General features: G+C 42.2%; 1 protein-coding gene across 1 annotated transcript in view; it reads left to right on the top strand.

Annotated features, from left to right (window-relative positions):
* RET (ret proto-oncogene) overlaps positions 1-16,573 on the top strand; it is a 153,180-nt gene extending 136,607 nt beyond the window's left edge. Inside the window, exons 17-20 of the mRNA XM_063133160.1 lie at positions 4,623-4,760; positions 11,660-11,759; positions 14,004-14,151; positions 16,060-16,573. Coding sequence (XP_062989230.1) covers positions 4,623-4,760; positions 11,660-11,759; positions 14,004-14,151; positions 16,060-16,217 — 544 coding nt within the window. The 3' untranslated portion in view covers positions 16,218-16,573. The remainder of the gene's footprint in view (positions 1-4,622; positions 4,761-11,659; positions 11,760-14,003; positions 14,152-16,059) is intronic.
* Positions 16,574-24,908: the final 8,335 nt, after the last annotated feature.

Below are 24,908 nucleotides of genomic sequence, written 5' to 3'. Positions count from 1 at the left end.
GTGCTGGAGTCCCTTTAGGTGGCAAAGGCGCTGCCTTGGAGCCTGACGCCCTCATACCTCATGATCACACAGGACTTTCACATGGAATGGCTTATTGAAGGAGGAGTCCCAACTTCTTTTGTCCGCTATGGCACAGTCTCCATGTTTGAGAAGGCAAAAGGGGTGGCTCAATCAGAACAGCTCATGTTTGGCAGAGAATAGGAAAACACGGCCGCTTCACAGTCACACAGGGCTTTCATACACACTCATGCCACTTTCACAAAGGATGGCTTATTGAGGGGTCCGATAAACGACACATATTTGGAGGAAGTAGGAAAACAGAGAGAGACACTCCACCTCACATTCCAAGAAGTACACAGGATTATTCGTAATAGAGAGACCAGCCTTTGTTTTCAAAGCACCACCAGTCATCGGGTTACCCCTCGCAGTGGGTTCAGTGCAGCTGCTGGACCCAGAATTGACCCTGATACTCAGCCCAATTTCAGCCTCGTGTGGTGCAGTGTGGTAAGTGGCAGTTTCTGCAGCTGAAACTCTCCCCACGGCCTGAGTTCGATCCCAGCGGAAGCTGATTCTCAGGCAGCCAATTCAGGTCGACTCAGCCTTCCATCTTTCCGAGGTCGGTAAAATGAGTACCCAGTTAGCTGGGGGAAAGATAATAATGGCCAGGAAAGGCAATGGCAAACCACCCCACTATAAGGCCTGCCAAGAAAACTCCAAGAGTCAGTAATGACTCAGTGCTTGCATGAGAGGTTCCTTTCCTTTTACTCTCATACTGCCTCGTGTGGCGCAGAGTGGTAAGCAGCAGTTACTGCAGCCGAAACTCTCCCCACAGCCTTGGTTCGATCCCAGCGGAAGCTGGTTCTCAGGCAGCCGGCTCAGGTCGACTCAGCCTTCCATCCTTCCAAGATCAGTAAAATGAGTACTCAGCTAGCTGGGGGGAAGGTAACTGTGACTGGGGAAGGCAATGGCAAACCACCCCACTACAAAGTCTGCCAAGAAAACATCAGCGAAAGCAGGCGTCCCTCTAGGAGTCAGCAATGACTCAAGTGCTTGCATGAGAGGTTCCTTTCCTTTTCTTATTCTCATACAAGGACTCAGCATTACCCAGAAAACATCCCAGAAAATGACACAAAATTTCATTATCTTAATCTAATAGAAATTAGGTCAATCTAACAGAGCTGTAATAAAAAGGAGATGAGGCTTACCTAGAGTGGAAAAGAGGCGGAATGGCAAAGTCAGAAACCCACAGTTAGAGATTTCAAAAGGCCTCTTGCCTTGGGTGTGCACAGGTAGGGTTTAGACAAAGCCAGTCCCCGAACTTCTTCTTCTCCCAGACAAGCCCCAAAATTGTCAAAGATAAAAATCCACTTTGGTTGTAAGGCAACTGTTTTATTGAGCAGAATACATCTGTATGGAGAAAGTCCTACAGACAAAGAACTTCTCAGCTGGCAGTGTGAAAAGCAGGTATATTTATACATAGTAGCATCTTAACCAATGAGCAGTTAGCAAAGTTCTAAAGCAAAGCAAAGACAGATCAAAGAAAACTTCTTCGTTATACCTTATCAACAGATGGCCCATAACTCTTCTGGCAATGTCAGATTGAACTGGATGATCAGTCCTCCTTATCGAGCTAGTTTATTTGTCTTCTACGATATGAAGAGGTATTGACAGTTAGAAATTCAAATGCAACATTTCCTTGCTGATATAACAGTTTTAGCATTATAGCTCTCTGATGAGAGATGAGCCCTATGTCTCTTTTCCAGTACTGTGAAATCCTAAAAGACTATAGCAAATGTTTGTCCTGCACATGTTTGAAAATTGAATATGCCATGTGTCGGTTATATTTCTAACTATAGTATAGAAGATAAGGAGAGAGCTTTGGCTATTGGGTAGCATGGTAATGTAATAAATAATAAAACAAAACATAAGATAACCAACACATAGCATGTTCAATTATTATATAGGTCTCACCTTATTATTATTATTATTATTATTATTATTATTATTATTATTTATTTATATAGCGCCATCAATGTACATGGTGCTGTACAGAGTAAAACAGTAAATAGCAAGACCCTGCCGCATAGGCTTACAATCTTGCCAACATGAGCAAGAAAGGTACTGTTGGAAAGCTGGGAGAGAGGTGAAGGTAATCTACTGTTCTTTGGGATCTTGCCGCTTTCCACCTGGGAAGAAGAATCCCCAATGCCCCCAACTGCTAGTAAGTGCCCAGGGGAATATCACTCGTTCAGGGAGCCAACAGTACCTCTGGGACATCCTCTGCCGTTACTCCGGTACCCACTTCCGTCTCAGACCTATCGGAGTGCCTAGCAACCAAGTGGCAGATACTGCCTTGTGCTACCATCCTTGAACTAAATGCATGTGCAGATGTGAGAAAGAATCAGCAGCCACTCATTCAGCTTCAGCTGATATATGACGGTCCACATTTCCATAGCCATTCCCACTGCTTGGAAAGCATATCCCTAGCTTTTATTAATGTGCTGTTACTCATTTTAAAATACAGTCCCTCTCTCTCCCCCATCCTCCTTCCTCACTAATTGGAAGGCATTTAACTAGCTTTTATTAATGTGCTGATATTCATTTTAAAACACAGTTTTCCTCTCTCTTTCCCCTTCTTCCCCACAGATTGGAAGCTTTTATTAATTTCACTAGCTTTTATTAACGTGCTGGTATTCATTTTAAAATATAGTTTTCCTTTCTCTCTTCTCATCCTCCCCCCCACCCCAGTTTCCTAAAGACTTTTGAACATAGTTGGCTGGCATTCATTGCTGTGTATCTTAATCTGGCTCAAAAACGCATTTGCTTTTTACATTCCTGGGCCTACAACACTGCAGAGCTGGCCAACATTTGTTGCATTTGTTCCCAAAAGTAATTTGTAAATATACTACAGTGCATAGAACCGCCCAACACTTGCACGCCTTTGGTTTTCAGGATTAACAAATTCCAAATGAATTACATAAAAAGACACAAGGCAAAATCCAGTTGGAAGCTTTGAGCAAGCCTCACTGAAAATAAATAGAGATATATGGAATATTACAGTGCTGTGGCCACACTAAATGTGCTTGTATATCCAAGGGACCACAGTGCTCTTGCATGGGTCCCTTCCATTACTATGGGAAGCAGGGCTGGGCAGAGTGGGGGCAGTTGGCATAGGCCTACGATTTTGAGCAGGCCTACTCCGAGTGCCCCTGGGCAAAGTTGCTTGATTTTTCTGTTGTTGATGATGAATTTCCCCAAAGAAAAGCCCATAAAGCATTTCTGAATGTGAAGAAGTGATGTCTTATGTACATCTTGAATAAAAGTGCTTGCCATTACCTTTTTTATATATATATATATAAATCGTTCTAGTTCGTATGTATTTAGAACTGATTAAAAAATACTTAATGAGCAGTTTGAAATGGGGCCTACATTTCCCATCTGGCCTGGGCCTACTACCAGCTTTGCCCAGCCCTGATGGGAAGTGTAGGGATATGTTCTGTTTGATAGTGTCCACAAGTTATAAATTCAACGAACAGCTGGATGTGTGTGAAAAACTGACCAGTGCTAATGTCTTCCTCCTCCTTTTTAAGGAAACTTAAAACTGAGATCCTCTAGGTAAGGTGTCAGATTTTAGGTAAAGAGACCTGGATTCAAAGTAGTGCTATGCCGTACCATTCACTGGGTGAACTGAGGCTAGTCACTATCTCTCAGCTTAACTTAGCTCAAAGAGTTGTGAGGATAAATGTAGGGGAAATGATACAAGAAATAAATATAAATATACGTAAACAAGTGAGGTCCTTAGAAATAAAATCCAAATCACTGCAAACCCTGTTTGGCATAGTTATAGAGAGAATGCTAATATTGCGTGGAGGAGACATTAACTCAAATAAAGGGCATGAAAAGAGAACAGATGGACTCCTAACACAGTATGAAAGGTTTTCATGAAGGAAGTTGCAGACATTTTCTTTCTACGCTTAATAATGGTCTGTTAAGACCAGTAAAAGGACTTTACAAACCATCAAATGATACAAACAGTTTGCATATATGCAAGTATTTTTTGCAGGCAAGTTTCTGGCTGAAGTCATTTCTCAAAAACGGTGAAGCAGAAAAAGGTTACAGTTGCCAGAAAGTTTCCAAGTGTGGTTTTTGGAGGAATCCCAGGGAGTTAAACACAGTATGTGAATCCCAAGCCAAAGGCTGATGAATCAATCCCTGCCACATAGGCCACAATCATTAGGCATACCTTAAATCCAGCACACAATACACAGTTAAATAATTTCAGCACCATTGGTTTCAGGGGAAAGCTTTGCCAAACCTTCTTTGGATTGTGCAATATCAAAGTGCAGCTCTGCAAAAGTGCAATAAAAATCGCAGGTTTTGCAGTGTGAACCTAAATTTCGTTATCTTATCTGACCGCTGCACCTTCAACTTTGATTTTGGAACCCTAAAATCCTAATTTCATTTTCATATCTGTTTTTAAACGTTTGCTTTTGTATCATCGTAGAGAAAACAGACAGCTTTGTCAAATTTTAAATGTATAGGTTTCCCCGGCGTGCAGTAGGGAAATGCAATCCCTTTATCTCCTGATGCTTTTAGTAAATGTTGCTTTCTGGTCTCCTCAGGTGGTCATTTGGAGTTCTGCTGTGGGAGATCGTCACCCTGGGAGGTAACCCCTATCCAGGTATTGCACCTGAGAGACTGTTTAACCTCTTAAAAACAGGCTATAGAATGGAGAAGCCAGAAAATTGCAGTGAGGAAATGTAAGTAACATCAAATTGCAGGCATTGCTGATTCAAAAGATTCCATTCGGCGATTATGGCCATGTTGTATTATGATCAGCTGCTCTGTCTGAGATCTTTTCCAGATAGGAGGTCTTGCTCTGAAGCAGCAATCGTGTTCGTGGCAGGCTATGTATGAGCACTAGTCATCTGGGGAGAAATACTTGTCCTTACGTGAAAGAAGGAAGCGGGCTAGCTTTAAAGCATTGTCACATCTTTCCATCATAATCAACAATGAAATGTGAAGCAATGAGTGCCGGCATAAAACAGACCTATAAATAGGTCAAGGCTATGAGCTGAAGAAGCTAGGTGAAACATAATTGATGCATTTTGAGAAAACTGGTTAATGTACCCGGTAGGCAACCCAAAACAGCAGCTGAGCTTTTCTGCAAACACTTGCTTTGGATCAATGAGATGCCCTGAGTTTCCACACACCCATGACAGGTAGGGCCATTCTGGCCTTTCAGGGGAGAGGGTGGGTCCCTGTACCCTACTCACATCAGGAACATAGGAAGCTGCCTTAGTCTGAGGCCTTAGCTAGACCTAAGATTTATCCCAGGATCGTCCTGAGGTCATCCCTGTTCATGTAAATGACACCCAGGGGATCCCGGGAGCAGGCAGGGATGACCCCGGGATAAACCTTAGGTCTAGCTAAGGCTTGGGTCAGTTCTTTGGTCCATCTAGCCCAGTATTGACTGGCAGCAGGATTTCAGGCACAATTGTTTCTTTGCCCACCCTGGAGCAGCCAGGGATCAAACCTGGGGCCTTCTGCATGCAAAGCATGTGCTGTATCAAACTGAGCCATGGCCCCTCCCCAGTAATTCCTTCGTAGTTTCTGTGATTCACACATATGGGCTCTGTGCCTGCACAGGACACTCATTTGGAACATTCTAGACCTGAATGGAGTTAGGGTGGGAGTCCCGCCCACCCCCTCTGTGCCTGCTCTGGGTGTGGCTCTCGCCTGCCTCTCAGTTCTTTTTTGTCCGACACAGAAATTAGCAACATTTGGGATGTTCTCTACTTCACAGCTGTTGTAGTAGAAAAATTGTTTTGTTGTCCCTTCCTGGGACACTGAGCAAAACCTTCTCTCCTTTCTTCCTTTCCTATTTTCTCTGAGTTCTCCCTTTTGGCTTTCACCCCTGTGGGGCACATGGCCTCCAAGGCCTGCTTCAAAAAGTGTACCTGCTGCAGCAGAAAGATACATTAACTGACGAACAGTCCTACTGCCTTCTCTGCTTTGGAGAGGCACATACAGTGGACTTTTGTACCAACTGCCAGGCCTTTACTACCTAGGCCAGAAGGAACAGAAGATCTCCATGACCTACTGTGGGAAGAGACCCTCGAGGCAGCAGATACAGCCACACGGAATCAGCCTCTGCATATTGCCTCGTTCTCCATTTGCAAAATGCCATATCTGGCTCTCCCTCAACTAATGGCAGTACCCCATCCATCGAAAGCGCTGTAAGGCAATCGTCCCCAGTACTGGGAGTAGCAGCCTTTACTTTAGCATTGGTTTTGGCTGTGACTTCAGACCAAGTATTGGAACCGAGCCCTCAGGACTTGACTGATGAGACTGATAAGGGCAAACTGACCAAGTCCCAAAACAAACATCCCGCTAATCCCCAGGCACTGTGACCAAAGAACAAAAAGAAAAAGATCACCTGCAGAATCGAGATGGATGATGAGCCAAACAGCTACACCTGACCAAAGCAACCACCTTTGGTACCTGTGGTTTCACAATTTCTCCCCCAGTCACAAATCCTGGAGAATCTGCAACTCCCATGGGATCACACCTCCCCAAATGCTGTTCAGTGTATCGGATCGGAATCAGAAGGTGAATCCCAAACCGTACCAGTATGTTCCTCAGGACTATTCTCCATGTAGGGAGAGATCACCTAGAGACTGAGAGACCTCACAGCTTCCTTGGCTTCTTCAGGAAGCTTCCTCCGATATTGCTATGATATGCCTTGGAATGGCTATAGATGTCGTTGCTACAGTAGATGTCTTCTGTACTACTATGAGGATTACTTTCCACCACAGTGACACCATTCCTCCTCCTGGCAGTATCATGTCTACAAGGGCAGAAATGCCCACAGTTACCACCCTCACCACCAACATTTTTGTTCCCCTCATTATACAGAATGATCAGACCCACTTTCCACTTATGTACCACTGACTCACATGGTCCCCAAACTATCTGATGCACAGCTACTGCAAACTACCACAGTACCTAAATTTACTAGCTTACCTCTCGTTTTCTGCCCTCCTCTTCTGGCCAGCTTTTTCCAGGATGTGATCCTGCCAAAACTCCCAGAATTAACTATACTGGCTTCCGCACCCCAACTGCCACCAACAGCTCCACAAAGTAAAACATCACTAGTTACTAACCCAGAAACACCTGCCAGCCTATATTCCAAGGATATTCTTTGGGCCAGGATGTTTATTCCTCCGACTCATCCTCCCTGTCATCTGTAGTGACTTTGACCTCCTCACCAGTTGCTACTGTGGGAGATCAAAATCCTCTCTCTCTCCATCAGACAATGTCAGGCCATGTCCAGAACAGATACTATGAATAGCAAAATCCTTAGGACTGGAAATAAAAGCTCCACCAGTTCATGGACCAGTTTTTAAACAGCCTATAACCAGATTTAGGTGCTCCAGTAATTATTCCCATGCTCCCAGTACACTTGCATGTCATTAAGTAGTTATGGTCGAAACCTTCTACAGTCCCTCCTATGTCTAAGAAGATAGAAAGCCTCTATAAGGCTCAAGAAGATGCCTGCTCCTTCCTCTTTAAGCTCCCCACTCCTAACTCTATAACTGTGGAAGCATCCTAATTGAAGCCTAAACAAAAAACCCACTCTATCCCAGTCAACTCAGTGGGGAGAAACTTAGGCTGAGTTCGAATGACATGCTAATCAACTGGGGGGGTGCTAATAGGAGCAGAATGGGAAACAACCATTGATTAATGTGTCGTCCGAACTCAGCCTTAGAGTCAGCGGGGCATAGAATCTGCTCTACTGCGTCTCTTGCACTTAGAATTGTGAACTACAAGGCCTGCATGGGAACCTACCAGCAGTTTCTGTGGGAGAAAGTGGCAACCTTCTTTTATTTATTACTACGTTTTCAGCGATTTAAACAAAGGCGGAACAAAATTTGAAAATGACAGGAGAGGCACCAGAGGTTGACAAAGTCGTGAAAAGTACCTGCAAACTTCCATGAGTGACTGATGACAAGTACACAATAAAAGCCTCATGTGAAGAGGACCTGAAGCTCATAGGCTTGCCAGCCAACAGATCAGCATAGCTTGCCATATGGCTGACTGCAACTCCAAAGCTATGGCATCCCGGCATATCATTATGATGCCGACTTCATACAACAGGGCTTCACCAGGAAGTTAGACCAAGCGTGCAGGACCTTCCATTCAATAGCAGAGGCCTCTTTAGTGTGTCCACAGGTGGACCATATCTATAAATGAAGACATTTGCACAAAAGATCTTAATCCTCTTTTGCCTCCACAAATTGCCCACATCCATACTGGCAACACCAGTGGTCAACTCGATGCCAACCCAATTCAGCTTCAAACAGGCCATCTAAACCAGGTTTGTACACCTCCTTTCAATCTAGGCGATCCTTCCACCGCAAACAGCCCAATCAATTCAAACATCATCTTTGACTCTTAAAAAGTGTCCTGATCACCGACTGTGTCATGCCCAAACAGACTCAGGCCTTTTCTAGCTGCCTGGGAATCCATCACCACTGATATAGGGGTACTTTCCAACATCATGTGGAGTTACTCCATCAAGTCTGAAAACACGCCTTCCACAAAAGTCATCCGTTCCACTCGTCCTACTCCAGTTCTCAGAAAAGAAATCACCACACTTTTAGGCAAGGGTGCTGTAGAAAAAAAAATCCCACTCAAAAGCTCACCATTTTTTCCCCTCCAGGTACTTCACAGTCCCCAAGAAGGACAGAGATCTGTTGCATATTCTTGACCTTCAGGATGTCAATTACTACATCTGCCCGAGGAAGTTTCAGATAACTCCCCTCTCCTCCATCCTTCCCATACTACATTTTCAGATCTCTATTCTCTATGCCACACATTATTTCCTCAGGTTTGCCCTGAGCAACCAACTCTTTTTGTTCAAAGTTCTCCCGTTCAATCTGGCCACAGTACCTAGGGTCTGTACAAAAGTATGGTGGCATTGGCAGCGTACCGGAGACTACAAAGAATCATCATCTTCCCATATAGAGATGACCACCTCTTCGTACGTCCCTCATCCTACCATCTCAGGGCCAATGTCAGCATAGCCCTGTCACTTTTGGAACCCCTCGATTTACAGGTCAATAAGGAGACGTCCTGCCTAATCCCTTCTCAAATGCAGTAGTTTATTGGGGCACGCCTCGGCTCCACTCAGGCCCACAGACAGAGGAGAGATGCTAAGACGTCTCTCACAAGAGGTGAAAGTCCTCCCCCAGTGTCAGAAGCCAGTGCCACTGAGTTTACTAGGGCTTCCCCCCAAGTGGTATAGGATTGCAAACTAATCTCATCTGAAAGGCGTTCAAGACACCCAAACTAATCCTTTTCTGTTCCTCTGTCACTCTGATGAGATGATGTATTGTGGAGGGATTGTGGGGAGTGAACAGTATATTTTCTATGAACACATTTTAAGAAAAAACATTGGTTCTTTGAAGGGCAGGGTATTGACCAAAAGTTGAAAATGCCAGCCCTTGCTCTGGTTCTACATCTCCAACAAATAGTGCCCCTTCTGTTATCAATCGTGCTGCTCTATGCGAGATGTGTGTGAGAAAAAAAAAATTGTGCAGCACCTGTATTTGGTAAGGATATAGAACAGCGTTCCCCATCCTGCTGTCCCAGCATTCCTGACCATGGGACATACTGACTTGCAATGATGGGAGTTGTAGTCTAACACCTTTGGAGGGCACCAGGTTGGGGAAGGGCTGCTCTAAACAAAAACAGAGAAGTAGGTGGCTCGAAGTTGTTCGTCATCAGTTTTGCACAACCCCACAGTCACCTCTGCATATCCTATTCTCCATCCTGTCCTCATGGTTTATCTGCTTTGGGAGAATGAGAATTTCACTGGTATTTTCTGCCTCCTTAGGGAGGATATGGCATTAAGAGTTGTGAGCCTTAACTCCCAATTTCCCTGCTTTTTGGTGTTTGGTTGAAAACTGTACATCCTTAACGTTGTTTTGTAAACTGTAGGTTTTTTGTTTATTGAATATACAAATGACACCTGCTGAAATTTCCTTTTCAATACAACTGTTAAAGATACAGGAGTCCTGGCCTCCTTTTCATATGGTCAACCTACCTTAGGTCTAGCTAAGGCCTTAATGTTCCAAACCATAGGGTTTTTATTTATTAAATAGGATTGTAGCCTTATTGAAAAAATGGTTCACTTGGAATTGATTTCCACACGAACCAAGGGAGCTCCTGTAGTGTTACAGTGGGGTCCACATATATGCAACAGCCTAGGATATAATTCTTTAAAATAATTTGTATTTGTGTATTTTATACATTTCTGCTAAGGATTTATATCGCACCCTTCCAAAAAAACCCAAAAATCTTTCCCAGGATAGCTTACACAACACAGTGAAAACAACTGTATAATAGCAAAATACAGATAAAAAGAAACCTACAAAACCCAAGCCAGTGTGGAGATAAAAATCAGACAGCAGCTTGCAGAATGTCAGCTTGCAGAGATGAATTAACTGTTTGCACAGGAGAGAATTACTTCAGGAAGCATAAAACAAGATTCTGGTGGGAGGTGGTGGTGTTTTTTTTACATATATTGTTAAATTACTTTGGACACAATCCAGCCTTTATGCATCAGAATGTGTGTGTGTGGGGTGTGTGTGTGCACAGTGGCTCTCATGAAGGAGAAGGTATTCTAGCAGAGGCAAGTGGAAAAGGGTTCAGCTTTGCCAAGATTCTTGCATTTATGATGCTATGCCCCAAGAACTGCAAAGGAACACAAAAGGCCCCTGGTTCTCCTCGCTCAAGCAACTAGTGTGTGGTTGCAGGACCTATAATGTTCCTGTGCTGCTTCTCCATCCTGACACTTCCCCAATAATAATAATAATAATAATAATAATAATAATAATAATAATAATTTTATTTCTTACCCGCCTCTCCCTTTGGATCGAGGCGGGGAACAACATTAGAACAGGAATCAATACATCTTAAAAATTCATGATTTAACATTGATCTGGATAGGCCTGCTGGAAAAGGCTAGTCTTTAAAGCATCTTAAAATGCATCTTTCCCTTTCCCCCTTCATGTCACTTCCTTACTGTTACTGGTTTCTCCACATTTTCTGAGAAAAAGCAGCCTGCCTGTTTAGACTGGCCAAGAACTTTGTGTATGTGTGTTGCTGTTGCCACTGCTAAACCCTGGGCCCATCTGTGCATGTAAAAGGCCTCTGTGCCCTCTGCTTCACCTGCAGGCCCAGTGAAGGTGTCCAGGTGTCCTACTTTACGGAGGACAGTTCACTATTTGAAGGCCTTCTCTATTTGAAGGGATGTCCGGTCAAAGCTCAGGTTAATGATGAAGAATCATAAGAAGCGAGAACAGGGGCCAGTATCACTTAGCACCTGGTGAGAAGGCTGAGTCTTTCCCACCATGGTGAGATGTATTATATTTCCATTTAAATTAGAGTCATTATTTCTAAAAGTGTGTATCAAGTAGCATTTGTGTCATCTTTTCTCCTCTTCTTTATGATGGCTTTCCTGTTTTTTTGGAGATGCTTAAGTGACCACCCTACTAGATCGTGTCCCTTATTAGAGAACATTTGGCTAAAGAGGAGGAAGAAGAAGAACTTGATTAATACGCCGTGTATCTTGATGTTTGTTTTCTTGCAGGTACAATCTGATGCTTCGGTGCTGGAAACAGGAGCCAGATAAGAGGCCAACATTTGCTGAGATCAGTAAAGAGTTAGAGAAAATGATGGTAAAGAGTAGGGTAAGTGCCTTCTGAGTTCATGAAAACTAGTAGGAGAGATTTTCTAATGCAAGGATCTGCATTCCAGTAATTGGCGAGATTTCACTTAAAACACTGTATCCATTTTCTGCCATCCATATTTGAAAAAGAACGAGCACAGATGAGAAGTCCAAAGAAAGGAGTATTTGGAAGATCAGAAGAAAGGAAGACATACCTAATTAAGAGGATGGGATAATTAATTTAAGAAAACATCTGAAAAGGAATATCATCAAATACCACACAATGCTTTTTTGTGGTGTCTGTAAACAGATAGTGTGATTTAGATTAAAGGGGACGTAAGTACAAAAAACAAGCAGATGAAAGGGCCTTTTCATACAATTTAAGTTCTTTCAGTGTATACTTAAAACTGTAAAGTGTGACTGCAACAAACAGGTGTTTGAAAATGAATGGTTGTTCACCAAAGAGCCACAACAACCTGCATCTCTTTCTTGAATGAACACAGTGACAAAGCTCAGTGCAGTGCAGTACAATGTATGAAAGTGAAATATGCCTCAGTTGTTAATAAAGGAAGTAGTATTTTAAAATAGTTTTCTTGACTGGTCATAGAAAGAAGGAAGGAAATGAAATGGGGGACTAAAAGATCCGACTCCAGGAAAAAGGAAGGATTCTTTGTTCTCAAAAGTATTTTTAACAGGTTTAACACACACACACCCCAGCATTCAGATTTCGAAACATTCCAAAGCATTTGGCTTTTCTTTTCCTTTTAAGAGGCAGAGCTTCACTGGCATGTCCTGTTAAAGTGTTTGGGCTCTATATTCAGGGACGTCTCCTGCAGCCCCTCCAGAGGCTTCTGTGTCTTTAAAAGCTGTTTCTCCTGGCAGCTGCTGCTCACAGTCAGCTTCAGTTCTTTCCCAGCCTCTGTGATCCCTGTCCCCCGCCCCCTATCAGAAGTGGGTATGGGCGGGCTTTGGGTCATTGGTAACCCGGAGGAAAACAGAGCAGCTGCCAGGAGCAACAGGTTCTCAAGCCGTAGGACCCCATTAGAGGCTTGGGATTTGGCCAAGGATGAAGAGAGCCCATTCTTCCTCTGCCCGACATCCTCCCCTCCTAGTTGAAGAGTGGATGGGGAGAAGTGGAAAATTGCATTTGCTTCTGAATAACCTGTAGGCGAGTTTTACTAACTTCCTTGACTTGCACCCTCAAATAAACACACACATGCACACACATATATAATCATGGTAGTTATTGCTTATGATCATCCCAAAGGATTTCCTTTAGCCCTCTAAGCATTTGGGGAAGCCTCAGTTCGTTCATCCTATGCATGTTCAGAGAGTTTCTGTGCTTCTGTTCAATGCTCCAGACACACCTTTCCTTTCCACCCACTCCCAGTTTTCTCACTACAAACCAGAAAAATGACCTCTCAATAAGATGGCTCTCTCTCTCTCTGCCCTTTTTATCTCTTCTTCCATCCTCCTTTTTGAGTGACACCATGTCATTTCCCCTCCTACCTCTTTTTCAGTTCCCTCCCCCCTCTCAACAGTCAAAACAGCATTTCATGGGCACACCGAGTCCTCATTGGGCTGTTTTTCCTCAATAGCTTTTGTAGTGCTGTAAATCTTGGGGCTCCCCTGATGTGGGGCGGCCTCTTAGAGATGTGACCTCTTATGTGTGGGTGTTGTGGTTTTGGCTATATAAATGTGCAAGCACTCAAAGACTCGAATTGTTATTGGATGATAAGGCGATCATATCACAACATTTCCAGTTGTGACTATTTCTGAAGCTTCACATGAAAGTAAAGTATGACCTTTTCTGTGGGTGGAATCTTCTTGGTTCCAGTGGGCCTTTATTGATGGACCAAATTCATCATATAAGCTTCCTTCAGTGTTGAATAAAGAATTGCTTAGAGAGGTTTCCATGTTGTGCTGATCATCTTAGTTTGTACCCTCCCGCTATCTTGGAAGAAGCATAAGACGATTGGTTGGGGGGGGGGGGGAATTTCCAAGTTTGCCTGCCAGATTCACTGTTAGCTTGTTGGCAAAGAACACCACTCCTGGGGAGTAGCAGTTGAGCATATGTCTAAGGAAGTGTGTCTAGTATTACTCCAAACAAATGTGTCTCCAAGGATACTACGCTTGCAGCAAGCAAAAGTTGATGATCTCATCCCACATTGAGCGTTTTGTTGTTCAGTTTAAGGGATGAGAAATGCGAGTAGAAACGAGAGCCAAAGAACTTCATTGTTAACTACCTTTCTCTTTATCTGCCTAGGACTATTTAGATCTTGCAGCTTCCACACCTTCTGACTCACTGCTTTACGATGATGGACTCTCAGAAGAGGAGACACCCCTCGTGGATTGTAATAATGCTCCCCTCCCTCGAACCCTCCCTTCCACATGGATTGAAAACAAACTCTATGGTAGAATTTCACATGCATTTACTAGATTCTAGCAACAAACACACACCCAAAGTGATTTTCTTCTGCACTGTCCTTACACTCTCTGTAATACCCTTTAGAGTATTATTTGTCTGAATGAAACCAATCAAAATTTGCTTGGCAAGTCTTTCTTCCCCCCCCCCCCTCTTTCATTTGTCACTGTCAAACTCTGCATTAGGCTCTTACTTTAGCCATCTTTTGCAGCTGTGTTTAAAAAAAAAATTTAAAGGATGTGAAAACGTGCAACATTACTAAGTATATATTGTATGATAAAAGAAAAAAAATTCCTAGATCAGGGAAATACTCTCAGGGGAAGTTTTAAAAAAATATGCGAGAAAATAGCCAATTAAAACTATAGTTTTGTGTATCTATGGGGTTGGGAGCACTTAATGTGCACCGTTATATTTGGCATCTCTCATTTTAAGTAACAGACTTTCTTTTTTTTACTGCTTGAAGGTTTGGATTTTTCCACACATTTCACTGTTGAGTCCATTCTTGTTTTTATTCTAATGGATTCCTGAATCTCAACTGTTGTCTGTATATTTTAAGTTCCCAGTCAGCCATGGCTGCTTACTAACTGATGGAATTTAGGGTGTGGGTAGAAAAGGGGAGGCTGGAAGAGTCAGCTTACAATGCAGGGAAGGCAGAGCAGAGCAGATGGAGCTGTGTAGCTCCTTGGAAGCTGAACTGGTGAGGACCACATGAAAGCAACCTCTGCTGTTTTCACATGCTTTTGGTTTCTCATGAAAATGTCAGCATCTAAGCCTTGTTTTGAATGTTGTCGCAAGTGTCTTAAAAAGAATGTGCTTTAATATTGTGGTGGTGAGATGGACAGTAAAGATGGTTCTTGCCAAAACTCCTACTTTTTTTTTGTCTCATAACCAAATGTTCTACATGCCATTAACGCTTTTAAATTACTTTAATTCAAGCCACTTAACTTTTCCCCTTTGCCCATTCTTTTTTATTTTTCAGCATCCAGGTACTGATTTGGGGCCTATTCTTGGAGTCCCGATTCTTTAATTCATACTTCGACTCTTAAAATAATGGACATTCTTTTTTAGATGGCTAAATGCCAGGCTAATCTTGCTGAGGTCCAAGTTCTTTGCATGCGAACTTTGAACACTCTAGACTATAGCTATTACATTCGAGTTCCCAAAGAGACACTTGAATGCTGTTTTATTTGTGAGTGTCTTAAACTTGATGGGGTCCTTTCAAAGAGTGGTTCTAAGTTTCTCCCCAAATTAAACAAACAACTAGGTGATTCAGGAAGAGGAGGAAGAGCTAGAGACAACTCTGATGTTCATGGACTTCAGTGGCCACTATGGAAGCTGTTCCAAGGCCCCAATTTTTTAAAGATGCTTATGTACATGAATCCTATTGACTTCAATGGGATGCGTATTTTTAGGATTAAAGCATGCATGCTAAGTGTTTAAACTTCTCAGAATTGGGGACTGTGTAGGCTTATTACTGCTTTGAGCACTTTACATACCACAAGGAATACTCCATTGCAATAACCAATCTGCTGCTGTATTCCCATGAAATATATATATATATATATATATATATATATATATATCATCCTGAGATCCAAAGACTTATCAGAAGCAAATGTATTAGCTTGCACTGGGATATATCAGAAGAGCACTTTATTTATTTATTTATTTTGTCATGATTTCTGGCCTTCACTACAACTTGTGCTTCAGTGCCTTTGAAACACAGTTCTATTCGGTATTTTTTTGTTGTCGTTGTGGTGGTGGTGGGTTTTTTTAGGGGGGATATGTTGTAATTTGGCTTGCAATTTTTTTAAGGGAGTTTTGCCAAGGGCCTTACTGTCTGCACATGAAGTTTTGGTTCTTCAGTGCAGAAAAAATTATCTGTTTTCATTTTTAGGCATGTCATACCCGAACTGGCCTGAGGAGAGCCCCGTTCCGCTCACAAGATGCGATGGCCCTAAGTCTGTGTTTTCAAGATATGCAAATGATAGTGTATATGCTAACTGGATGGTTTCACCCTCAGCGGCAAAATTTATGGACAAGTTTGATAGTTAACAAAATTCTTGGTGAAAGGTAATGGACTCAGAAGGGGAGCAAATGTCCAAAGAATGGCCTTCCCCTTGGCTCATTCTTTGTCTAATAACAACTGGCAGAAGCAACAGGAATTTCTAGAATGGGAAACCTTCCCCCTACTTTTTAGTAGTCCCTAAAGTGTTCTTTCTCTCTCGTGGTGAATACTATAATTGACTTTCCCCCCTTATAAAGGCATATCATACTGGGTCACATGACAGTTCCAGTGCTTCTTTGCCATTCTCCAAGTAATCCATTTTGGTAGCCGTGTATTACTTGTGGCCCGTGGGCTTCATCGTTACAGTGTTCAGGGCAATGGCTCGGGACTAGAACTGTCATAAAGGGGGTAGGGTGGGGGGAAACCCTGTTGTTTCATTATAAATTGCTATTTCTGTGGTCATTGCTAAGAAAAGGCAAATTGATCAAAGCATGAAGCACAAATTATATGATGGGAACAATTTTCTCCAAAAATCCCTGAGCTTGCTCTAGAGTTAAGTGTTACCATGTTGTTGGCAGGGACGGATCCTGAGTTAATGAGGATTTGGAACCAAGAGCCTTGAGTGACTCAAGTCAGTGTTGAGATTCAACATCTGAAGTGTTGGAAACCTGTAGAAATATATTGTTCTGTCTTAGTGGGAAAAATAGGTTTTTTTATCAGGGTTAAACTGTTCTTACCTTTAGCACAATGGAAAACTTTGATACAGATATACTGTAGTAGAGACTTGATTTCAGAGTCGCCACCTGACACAACTTATTTTCATTCACATCCATTTCACTGATGTCTCAAAATTGGCTCAGGAGGTTTTGAAATGAACTAAAGAAAAGGGACCCAGTTTGCAGTCATTCTCAGTGTTTTAGGCCTCTCAGCTCAAACGCGTTTATTTCTGCCATCCATTGCACAACCAGTGAGACAATGCAGATATAGCACCCGGTTCCCTGTTAACCACAGTTGTTTGTTTGTTTTTAAAAATGGAGTCAGGCTCAGGAATACGTGCTTTCTTTCCCCTGGAGCACTTCCCTTCCTAGATGAAAATCCCCTTCCCCTTTAATTGAAGTTAAGCAGTTGGTGGTCACCAACACTGTACACAAATAAGGTAAACCAGGATTCCCTATAGCCCAGGAACTGAAGCCCGCTTCATACTGCTTTCAGACTATGGTAAAATAGAAAGCCTGGTTACTTTAACCACAATTAACATTGGTGTTGACAAACTGATTAATTGTGTGGAAGGTGAAAAGCTCTTCAGGAGAAAGTGTGCATTCCGAAGTCCAGTTCCCAGTTTGTTAACCACAATTAACCTGGAGTCCATGTTACATCTGCATCAACCCCTGGAGAACATTTAATTTACACAAGTCCATTTTTATTTCTCTTGTGAAGCGTGTTTTTGCTCTCTTTCTATGTTCTTTTTCTCTCTCTCTGTTCAGTGTGGAAAACATGACTCAAGTTGTTGTCTGTTGTTTTTGTTAAGAGAGTAAAGCTAATAATGAATGTGATGTTTTAACTTTGACATGGTGTTTTGGAAGATGGCCTGACTCCTACAGAACTAGCTGAACTGTTTAACAGTCACAGCATAACATGACTGTATTTTATTTGTAATTCCAGAATATTAAGGAAGGATATTTTTTTGTTTCATTCTCCCCCCCTAAAGAATTCTGGAACATAACCAATATGTTTATCCTTTTTGGATACTCTTGCATAATCAAAAATAATACCAAAGTATTGCTTCTGTCTCTTAGGTTTCTGCTGTGTAATTCTGTGTGTCTCCATTACATGTCCAGTTATTCCAGAAATCAATGAGTCAGATTGCCAAAAAAACCTGTAACCACTCTCTTCATGCAAGAGGTCTGAACACCTCATTAAGATAAAACTGGTTGAAAATAAGCCTGTTCTCCAAAGGGACAGGAAACTGTTTTCTTTCTGTACGCTAACTACTACAACTAGACACTGTGTTTACAAAGAAATATAACTGCCTACAGAGATGTGAAACAGCCCTCAGTATACTGTAACAAGCAATCATCTCAAATAATAAAAAATGTAAATGTCATAGGCTTGCTAATTCATTGCTGCTGAAAGGAACTAATCTTAAGGACTGAAACCCACGGTGGGTATTGCTGGTCACTTCAGGAATTACCTGAGGATTCAGCGTGTGTGCCACCGCCTGACTGGTCAAAGGAAGAAAACTGCAGGTATACGAGGCAAGGAATCCTTCTTGCACCAATAGGCCTAAGAGTGAGAAACACACGAGTTCTATAAAAACCTGCTCGATCACTGTAATGAGCAACTAGAGAGGCTATTTGTTCCTACTAAGCTACAGATCGCCTTTGCCTTCCCATTGTCCTTGACAGCATGGGAGCTGGATTTGACATTATCGTTTATATCTGCCTTTCTCATCATAATTGAAGAGAAATAATATGTATTCTTGGGAGTATTCACAACCATCTAATGGAAAGAGGTCAACTCTGCTCCAAGGACATGACATCCTCTGAGCGGAATATTTGCGACTCTGTTGTCTAAATGCAGTAATCATGCCAGTACCTGGCTTTTCCCTTCCTGCACTTCCAGTGAGTGTGGGACAGTCATTCCTACCATGGAGTATGAATAGTGTTGAATCTGACAACACCTAGAGCTTCATCCCACGTACCTGTTTCCCTCGAATTATACCCTACAGCGCTAAGCTGTCGCCGTTGTTGTTGTTGCTATCGGGCGGCTAGATCCTTTGCATACCAGGAAATGGCTTTAAGGGGGGAAATGTAAAAAAAATAAAATAAAAAAAATCAGCGGATGACCCAATCTGATTCACATTTGGTCTGCTTAAAGCTCTCCTTAATATCTATTACTGTGCCAATTTTGATGTCTTTATCTTTAAAGCTTACGCAGATATAAGCATTTGTTTAATTTTTCTTCAAATCCTGCTCCTGCAGCCCAGTGGCCGCTCAGAAAATAACAAATGATACGTTCGAAAACTAGTAGCAAAATATTGCACTTCTTTTGGTTAAGAAGCGCAATTAAAGCAGGATGCACTGGAGTACTTCACAATAAAAGCAGATCTGAAGCTAGAAAACTTCGGAGTTCTTTGCACGCAATTTGCAGCGATTGCACAGTATAATGCTGGTGTGATTAAGCTTTTAGTCAACTGCTACTCTTCTGCAGGACAGATGTAGTTACTCTGCATCCCAACACGATCTGCACGGTGTTCCTTTATCATTGGCTGTTCATTTTGGGCCACTTGCAGCTACAAATGTAGGAGTCTGTCTGTGCAAGCCACAGGCAGAACTTTCAAGAAATCCCTAGGAATGGCAAAACAACCACCTCCGCTTACACAAGCCCTGTAAACACAACGTAACAAGCCCGCAAAACCAGAACTTCCCCATAGCTCCTTTCATACTATCACGGGAGCAGCAGCAGCAGCAACATCAAGAGAGCTTGTCTGTGAAAACAGCCATTTGGGTAGTATTTTGGTTTTCATCTCATTCCCCCCTGCCCCGTCATTACATAGTTTAGTCTTTCAGTTTAGTTTCTCAACCTTCTCTCTACAACCAATGCTTCAAAACTATCCAGATGGAAATGTGGAATTACAGGTATGGATTTAATAATAGGCTACAGCTGAGTAAGTGATTGTGCAAAAGATCTTACTCTAGGTAGGCTATCTGTACACCTTTTCATCAATGCGATTTGCCAAAATAAAGACAGATAGCTTAATGTTTCACTGATTAGCATGCCTTTCTGCATTTTCTAGCAATATGCCACTCTAACAACTAATCCTAGCCAAATTGTGCTATAACCTCACCTATCACAATAGGCCTACTACATCCTAAATAGTTCAGATTGTTGAAAACATGGAAAAAAACAAATACAGAAGAACTGCCGGTCTCCACGTGGTAGGGAACTGGTGACAACATTTGCATAAATCCCCAAATCACATCTATAACAGGATACTATTATGCTCATGTGTCTAAAGGATCTCATGGGGAGGAAAGGTAATCAAACATCACCATTTTAGTTTAAAGAACAACATTCTTATTAAAGGATGTGGAAACATGACAAAATGGCGTATTCTAAATTCTCTGCAGTTGTAGAATTGTGGACATAAACATCCAATGGTAGGTTTTCTGCTGGCACTTCTGGTTCTCATCTTTCCTAGCCTTGGGCTGCCTCCTACATGCATTCTCATCCCTAGGTGGTTATGATGTGCCTTAGATGGCACGTCATAACCAGTGTAGCAAGAGTGAAAGAAGCTCACTCTTTTTCGTATTTCCTTGTAAAATACTTTTTCTACAGTCTGCTTCCTACAGCCGGAGTAGAGCAACACAGAACCTAGTTACCTTTGCATGACATGGTGGGAAAGTTCCTATTGAGAGAACTCTCCACAGGCAATAAATAGGGTGGATAAACACAAAAGATGGAAATTGTCTCCAAGCCATGTAGGTCTACAGTTACTTTTTTTTAAAAAAGAAAAAAGAAGACTATTCTAACGCCACAGTTTATTGCAAAGCTTAATTATTGTACAAAGAAAGATAAAAAGTAAAAGTGCTGCAATTTCTTTTCAACTCCAAAGCAAAAACTCCAGGTACAGATTCCAGACTGCAAGCAGAGCATTTCTTGCAGAAAATGTCCTGTTTTTAGACGTTTTCTCATTCCCAGAGGGTGTTTTGTCATATGTGCACCAACCTACAGCAGTCTTTGTTGGGGAGGTACCCTAATAACGTTGACATCCCAGTAAGTACATTGATACGTGAGAACCATGTATTATACAGGATGAAGAGCTCATAATCTTACAGTGATGGTTTTGCAGATTCTAAAGCTATTGAAATGTGTTTTCACTAAAGCAAGATCAAGTGATCTCATTTGGTTACAAACGTGTCACAAATTTTCCTATGAAGTGGTGAGTCATTGCCATGGAGTCATTCACAATGTATTTCCTAGCAAAACTAAGTGATACTTATACACAGAAATATTTTTGAGTTGCTTTCCCCTCCCCATAAATATATTTAAAATAATTGACATTATTTGAGTTTCTTTTGAATTCAGGCATTCCACATTTACTGTGTTTAGCAGCCTAGAATATTCGTCTTTTTTTGTACTATCCAGCACCAAAAATAGATCTAAGTATGGGAATGGAAGAAGGGAACATAGGTGTGGGAATTCAGAGCAGAGAATATGTTAACAACTCACTGTAAAGAACTATTTGTGAGCTGAGAATATTACTGGAGATTGCTAATACCTCCGCTTTTTTAATAGGCACGCTTTTAAAAGATTTCAAGCTAGTAAAATTAAAGGGCAGATAAGAATGATAAATGCAGATATAAGATGTAATCCAGAAAACCATGTGCTTGATCGGGTCTCAGTATCAGCAATAGAAAGCAGTGTTGTAAACACATGCTATTTTATATTTGACAAAAGGGAAGTCCCACTGATGTTCATGGTGCAAGTTCATGGCCATTGATCCCAGAGGCCATCCAGATGGTTTCACAAGGGTTCCCATAAAGTGACAGCCAGTGTGACAGAATAAGTAACATTTTTTTAATTTTTTTAAAAATCCATCCTAGACCAATTTACAGTGGGTAAAGGGTCCTCTACGCTACTAGCTCTCCCCTGCCTCCCAATAGCCATATACATACATTTGTTTATTTCAGGGGTGAGGCGTCCCTTCCAGCCCAAGGGCAGAATTCAATTTTGAAGAAGCTCTGGGGGTCACATCCCAGTGGTGGGGAGGGCTGAAAGCAAAAGGGGTGTGGCTAAAGAAAGGGCCAGAAAAGCACAAAACCATGGGTGGTCAGGGGAAAGGGGAATGGCCCCTTGGAGATACCCCAAAGGCCAGAATGGGATCTCAGGCAAGCCAAATTTGGTCACATGCCTGGAGTTCCCTGCTACTGTTTTATTTAATAGATTTATACCCTGCTGTGAGTGGGGCTCAGGCCACGCAAGGAAACACAAAACAGCTTTGGGCTGGGCTAGAGGTTCATCAGATGAGTGTTTTATCATACACTTGCTACTGCCCACTTGTGGATGTGCGCACATCCTTTAGATGGCAACGTCCACCTCCCACACACCTCCTGCTTCTTCTGCTTATTTTTCTGTCGCAAAATAGACCCCTTTTAATCCGGCTCTTTTTTAAAAAATGGAATGTGCCGCGATCTAGTGTGTGCCGGAAAAGTGACATGATACAAACAGACCCTGAGTGGGCCACGTGCTCTTTGTTTACTTCCTCTTTCTCCTCAGGGCAGAAAGAGGAAGTAATGAGGGACAAACACGGGGTGGAGAAGCGACGGTAAGGAAATGCAATTTTCATCCATGTGATGCTGCTCTCAGGCTCCATGGAGGCTGAAAGGCCGCAGCCTCAGAAAAGGATTCATGCTGCAGAGGGACAGTGTGAGCAGGAGCAAAAGAAGAAAGGAGGAGAACAACAGAAACAAGAGAGAAAACAGTGGAGTCTGAAATAAATGGTTTATAATAGGGCATATGGCAGAGGAGCACTGATGCTGCAACCCATCCATTGAAACAATTGACTGAAGTTGCAGCCAGCTTTGGCCTTTGCCAAGAGTAAGCACTGGAGGGAAAGGACAAGGAGTGGAGAGACATGACAGCCAAAATGGTAGGCCAGTTGTGAGACAAAGCCAGCCTTTTAGCTTGGGACTCTAAAGGGAGATGAAACCCTGAACACTCTGTGGGTTCTACATACAGCCGAGATGGGGTTCAGATAACCAATGTGCCCGTCACTAAGCAATAAGCTGAACAAGGATGCTTTTGTGCAACAGTCTAGTATGTGCAACTGGTTTCTTCAAAAGGGAGTAAATCGAGGCCTTCAATATAAAGCTGCCACCCACAACCCCTCTCCCAGGAGACCCCTGCCTTTCAATACAATTATGACTAGGGAAACTTGCAATTAAAATATAATAATAATAATAATAATAATAATAATAATAATAATAATAATAATAATAATAATAGAAACAAACAGCAGAATAACTAAAGATTAAAAGCCTGAGGAAGACCAGATGAGCTTCCCAGGAAGAGCATTTCAAATGTGGAGCACAACTGGCACGGCCCTCCCCAATCGATGCCTGCCTGAAAAAAAAATGTATTCAGAACAATCCTTAAATGATGTAGCAGAGGAGCTAAAAATGGGGCCCGTCAGCTGAGATGGTTCTTTCCGCAGCTGTCACCTGCATCACCTGAGATGGCACTGGGAGGAAGGCCTCTGAAAAGGAGCCACATGCCTTGGAAGGCTGGTTTTTATTCATTTATATGCAAAATGTATAAACTGCTCTATATGTTAAAAAAGAAAAATCCTCAGCGGGGAACAGAAAAGAAAAACCAGTCAATATACAAAAGAATAAAAATATTTAAAATTGAATTACACCAATAAAACTGTGGCTGGTTGTTCGAGTAAAGTTGGTTAAATAAAAAATCTCTCTAGCAGATGCCGAAAGCAAAGCAACTTTGGCACCTGCCTGACATCAACAGTCATGGAATTCCACAGAGAAGGAGCCGCTCCAAGAAAAATTCTACTGAGTGGACCCTGAGTGAACCTCAGGTTGAAGTGGGTGTAGGCAATCCTTCAGGTTCCCTGGTTCCAATCCAAGCAACAGCACAACAGCTATTTTAAAAAGCAGGACAATAAACATTTTAAGGGAAGCATAATGTAATGGAAATGATTTACAAACTAGCCCTGTCTGCCTGCTTGCCCCACGCACAGCTTGAAGAGTTGCAAATGAAATATCATAAATATCCATTACTCTCTCATTACAAGGAGGTGGAACCTGTAAAAAGTTGTCCTGAAATGGCCAACTGCTCACTGAGGTGATGAGCACTGTGACGACCAGCCTTCACTGGGTTTACTCTGGATCACCTTTATTCTTTTTTGAACCCAAAGGGCCCAGCTCAGGTGCCTTCGTCAGGGGTTTGAGACAGTAAATCCGTCCCTGTGGCGCGCCAACTTCTGCTTAGGCCCCACAGCTATACAGATCTACACCCTTGCCCCAAACTTCTCCCTTCCGCTGCCACCATAGAGTGACCTGTACTCTAATGACCACACCAGGTGTAAATGAATGTAATTTATTAACAAGACATCAATGCAGGTTCAAAAGCTTAATGGTTTCTCTCAGTTCACAAGCGTATAGTTTCAAAGTATAATTGCGTAACGGTTTCAGATGGTAATTTCACTTAAGCATTTCAAATATAACTTTACAAGTACTCCTACCTTCTAAACCACACTATTCTCTCTCCCACACTCTAATCCACCAAAACAACAAAGCATGCACTCACTCCCCCCCCCCCATGGCTTCATACTTACCATTCTGCTACCAACACACAGTGAGCACTTTCTTTAAACCCTGCAAACCTTAATAAACTTTCATATTACACCTAACAACATAGCCACATGCAGTAAAACATCACAAGCACTTCCGCCAACCCCTTAGCTTATATGACCATCTGATCTGGAGAAAAAAAATCTCCTGGGCCCAAGGAGACAAGCATTGTACGGTTTAGCCATTATAACAGCACATCACACAATAGCTACATATTTCCACTGAAATGCTAGAAGGCAAAATGTGACTGGTCTTCCAACAATATTTGTATTTTTTAAAAAAAATTAAACATTGTGCAGCACCAAAACTCCAGATGGGGATTTATGATGCAAATAAGCTCAGGAATTGTAAAGGATTTGGGAACGGTGG

Source organism: Elgaria multicarinata, chromosome 8 (assembly GCF_023053635.1).
Source record: "Elgaria multicarinata webbii isolate HBS135686 ecotype San Diego chromosome 8, rElgMul1.1.pri, whole genome shotgun sequence".
NCBI classification, from domain to species: domain Eukaryota; kingdom Metazoa; phylum Chordata; class Lepidosauria; order Squamata; family Anguidae; genus Elgaria; species Elgaria multicarinata.
Note: the sequence above shows the minus strand (reverse complement) of the source record. Positions and strands in the feature narration are given on the sequence as shown.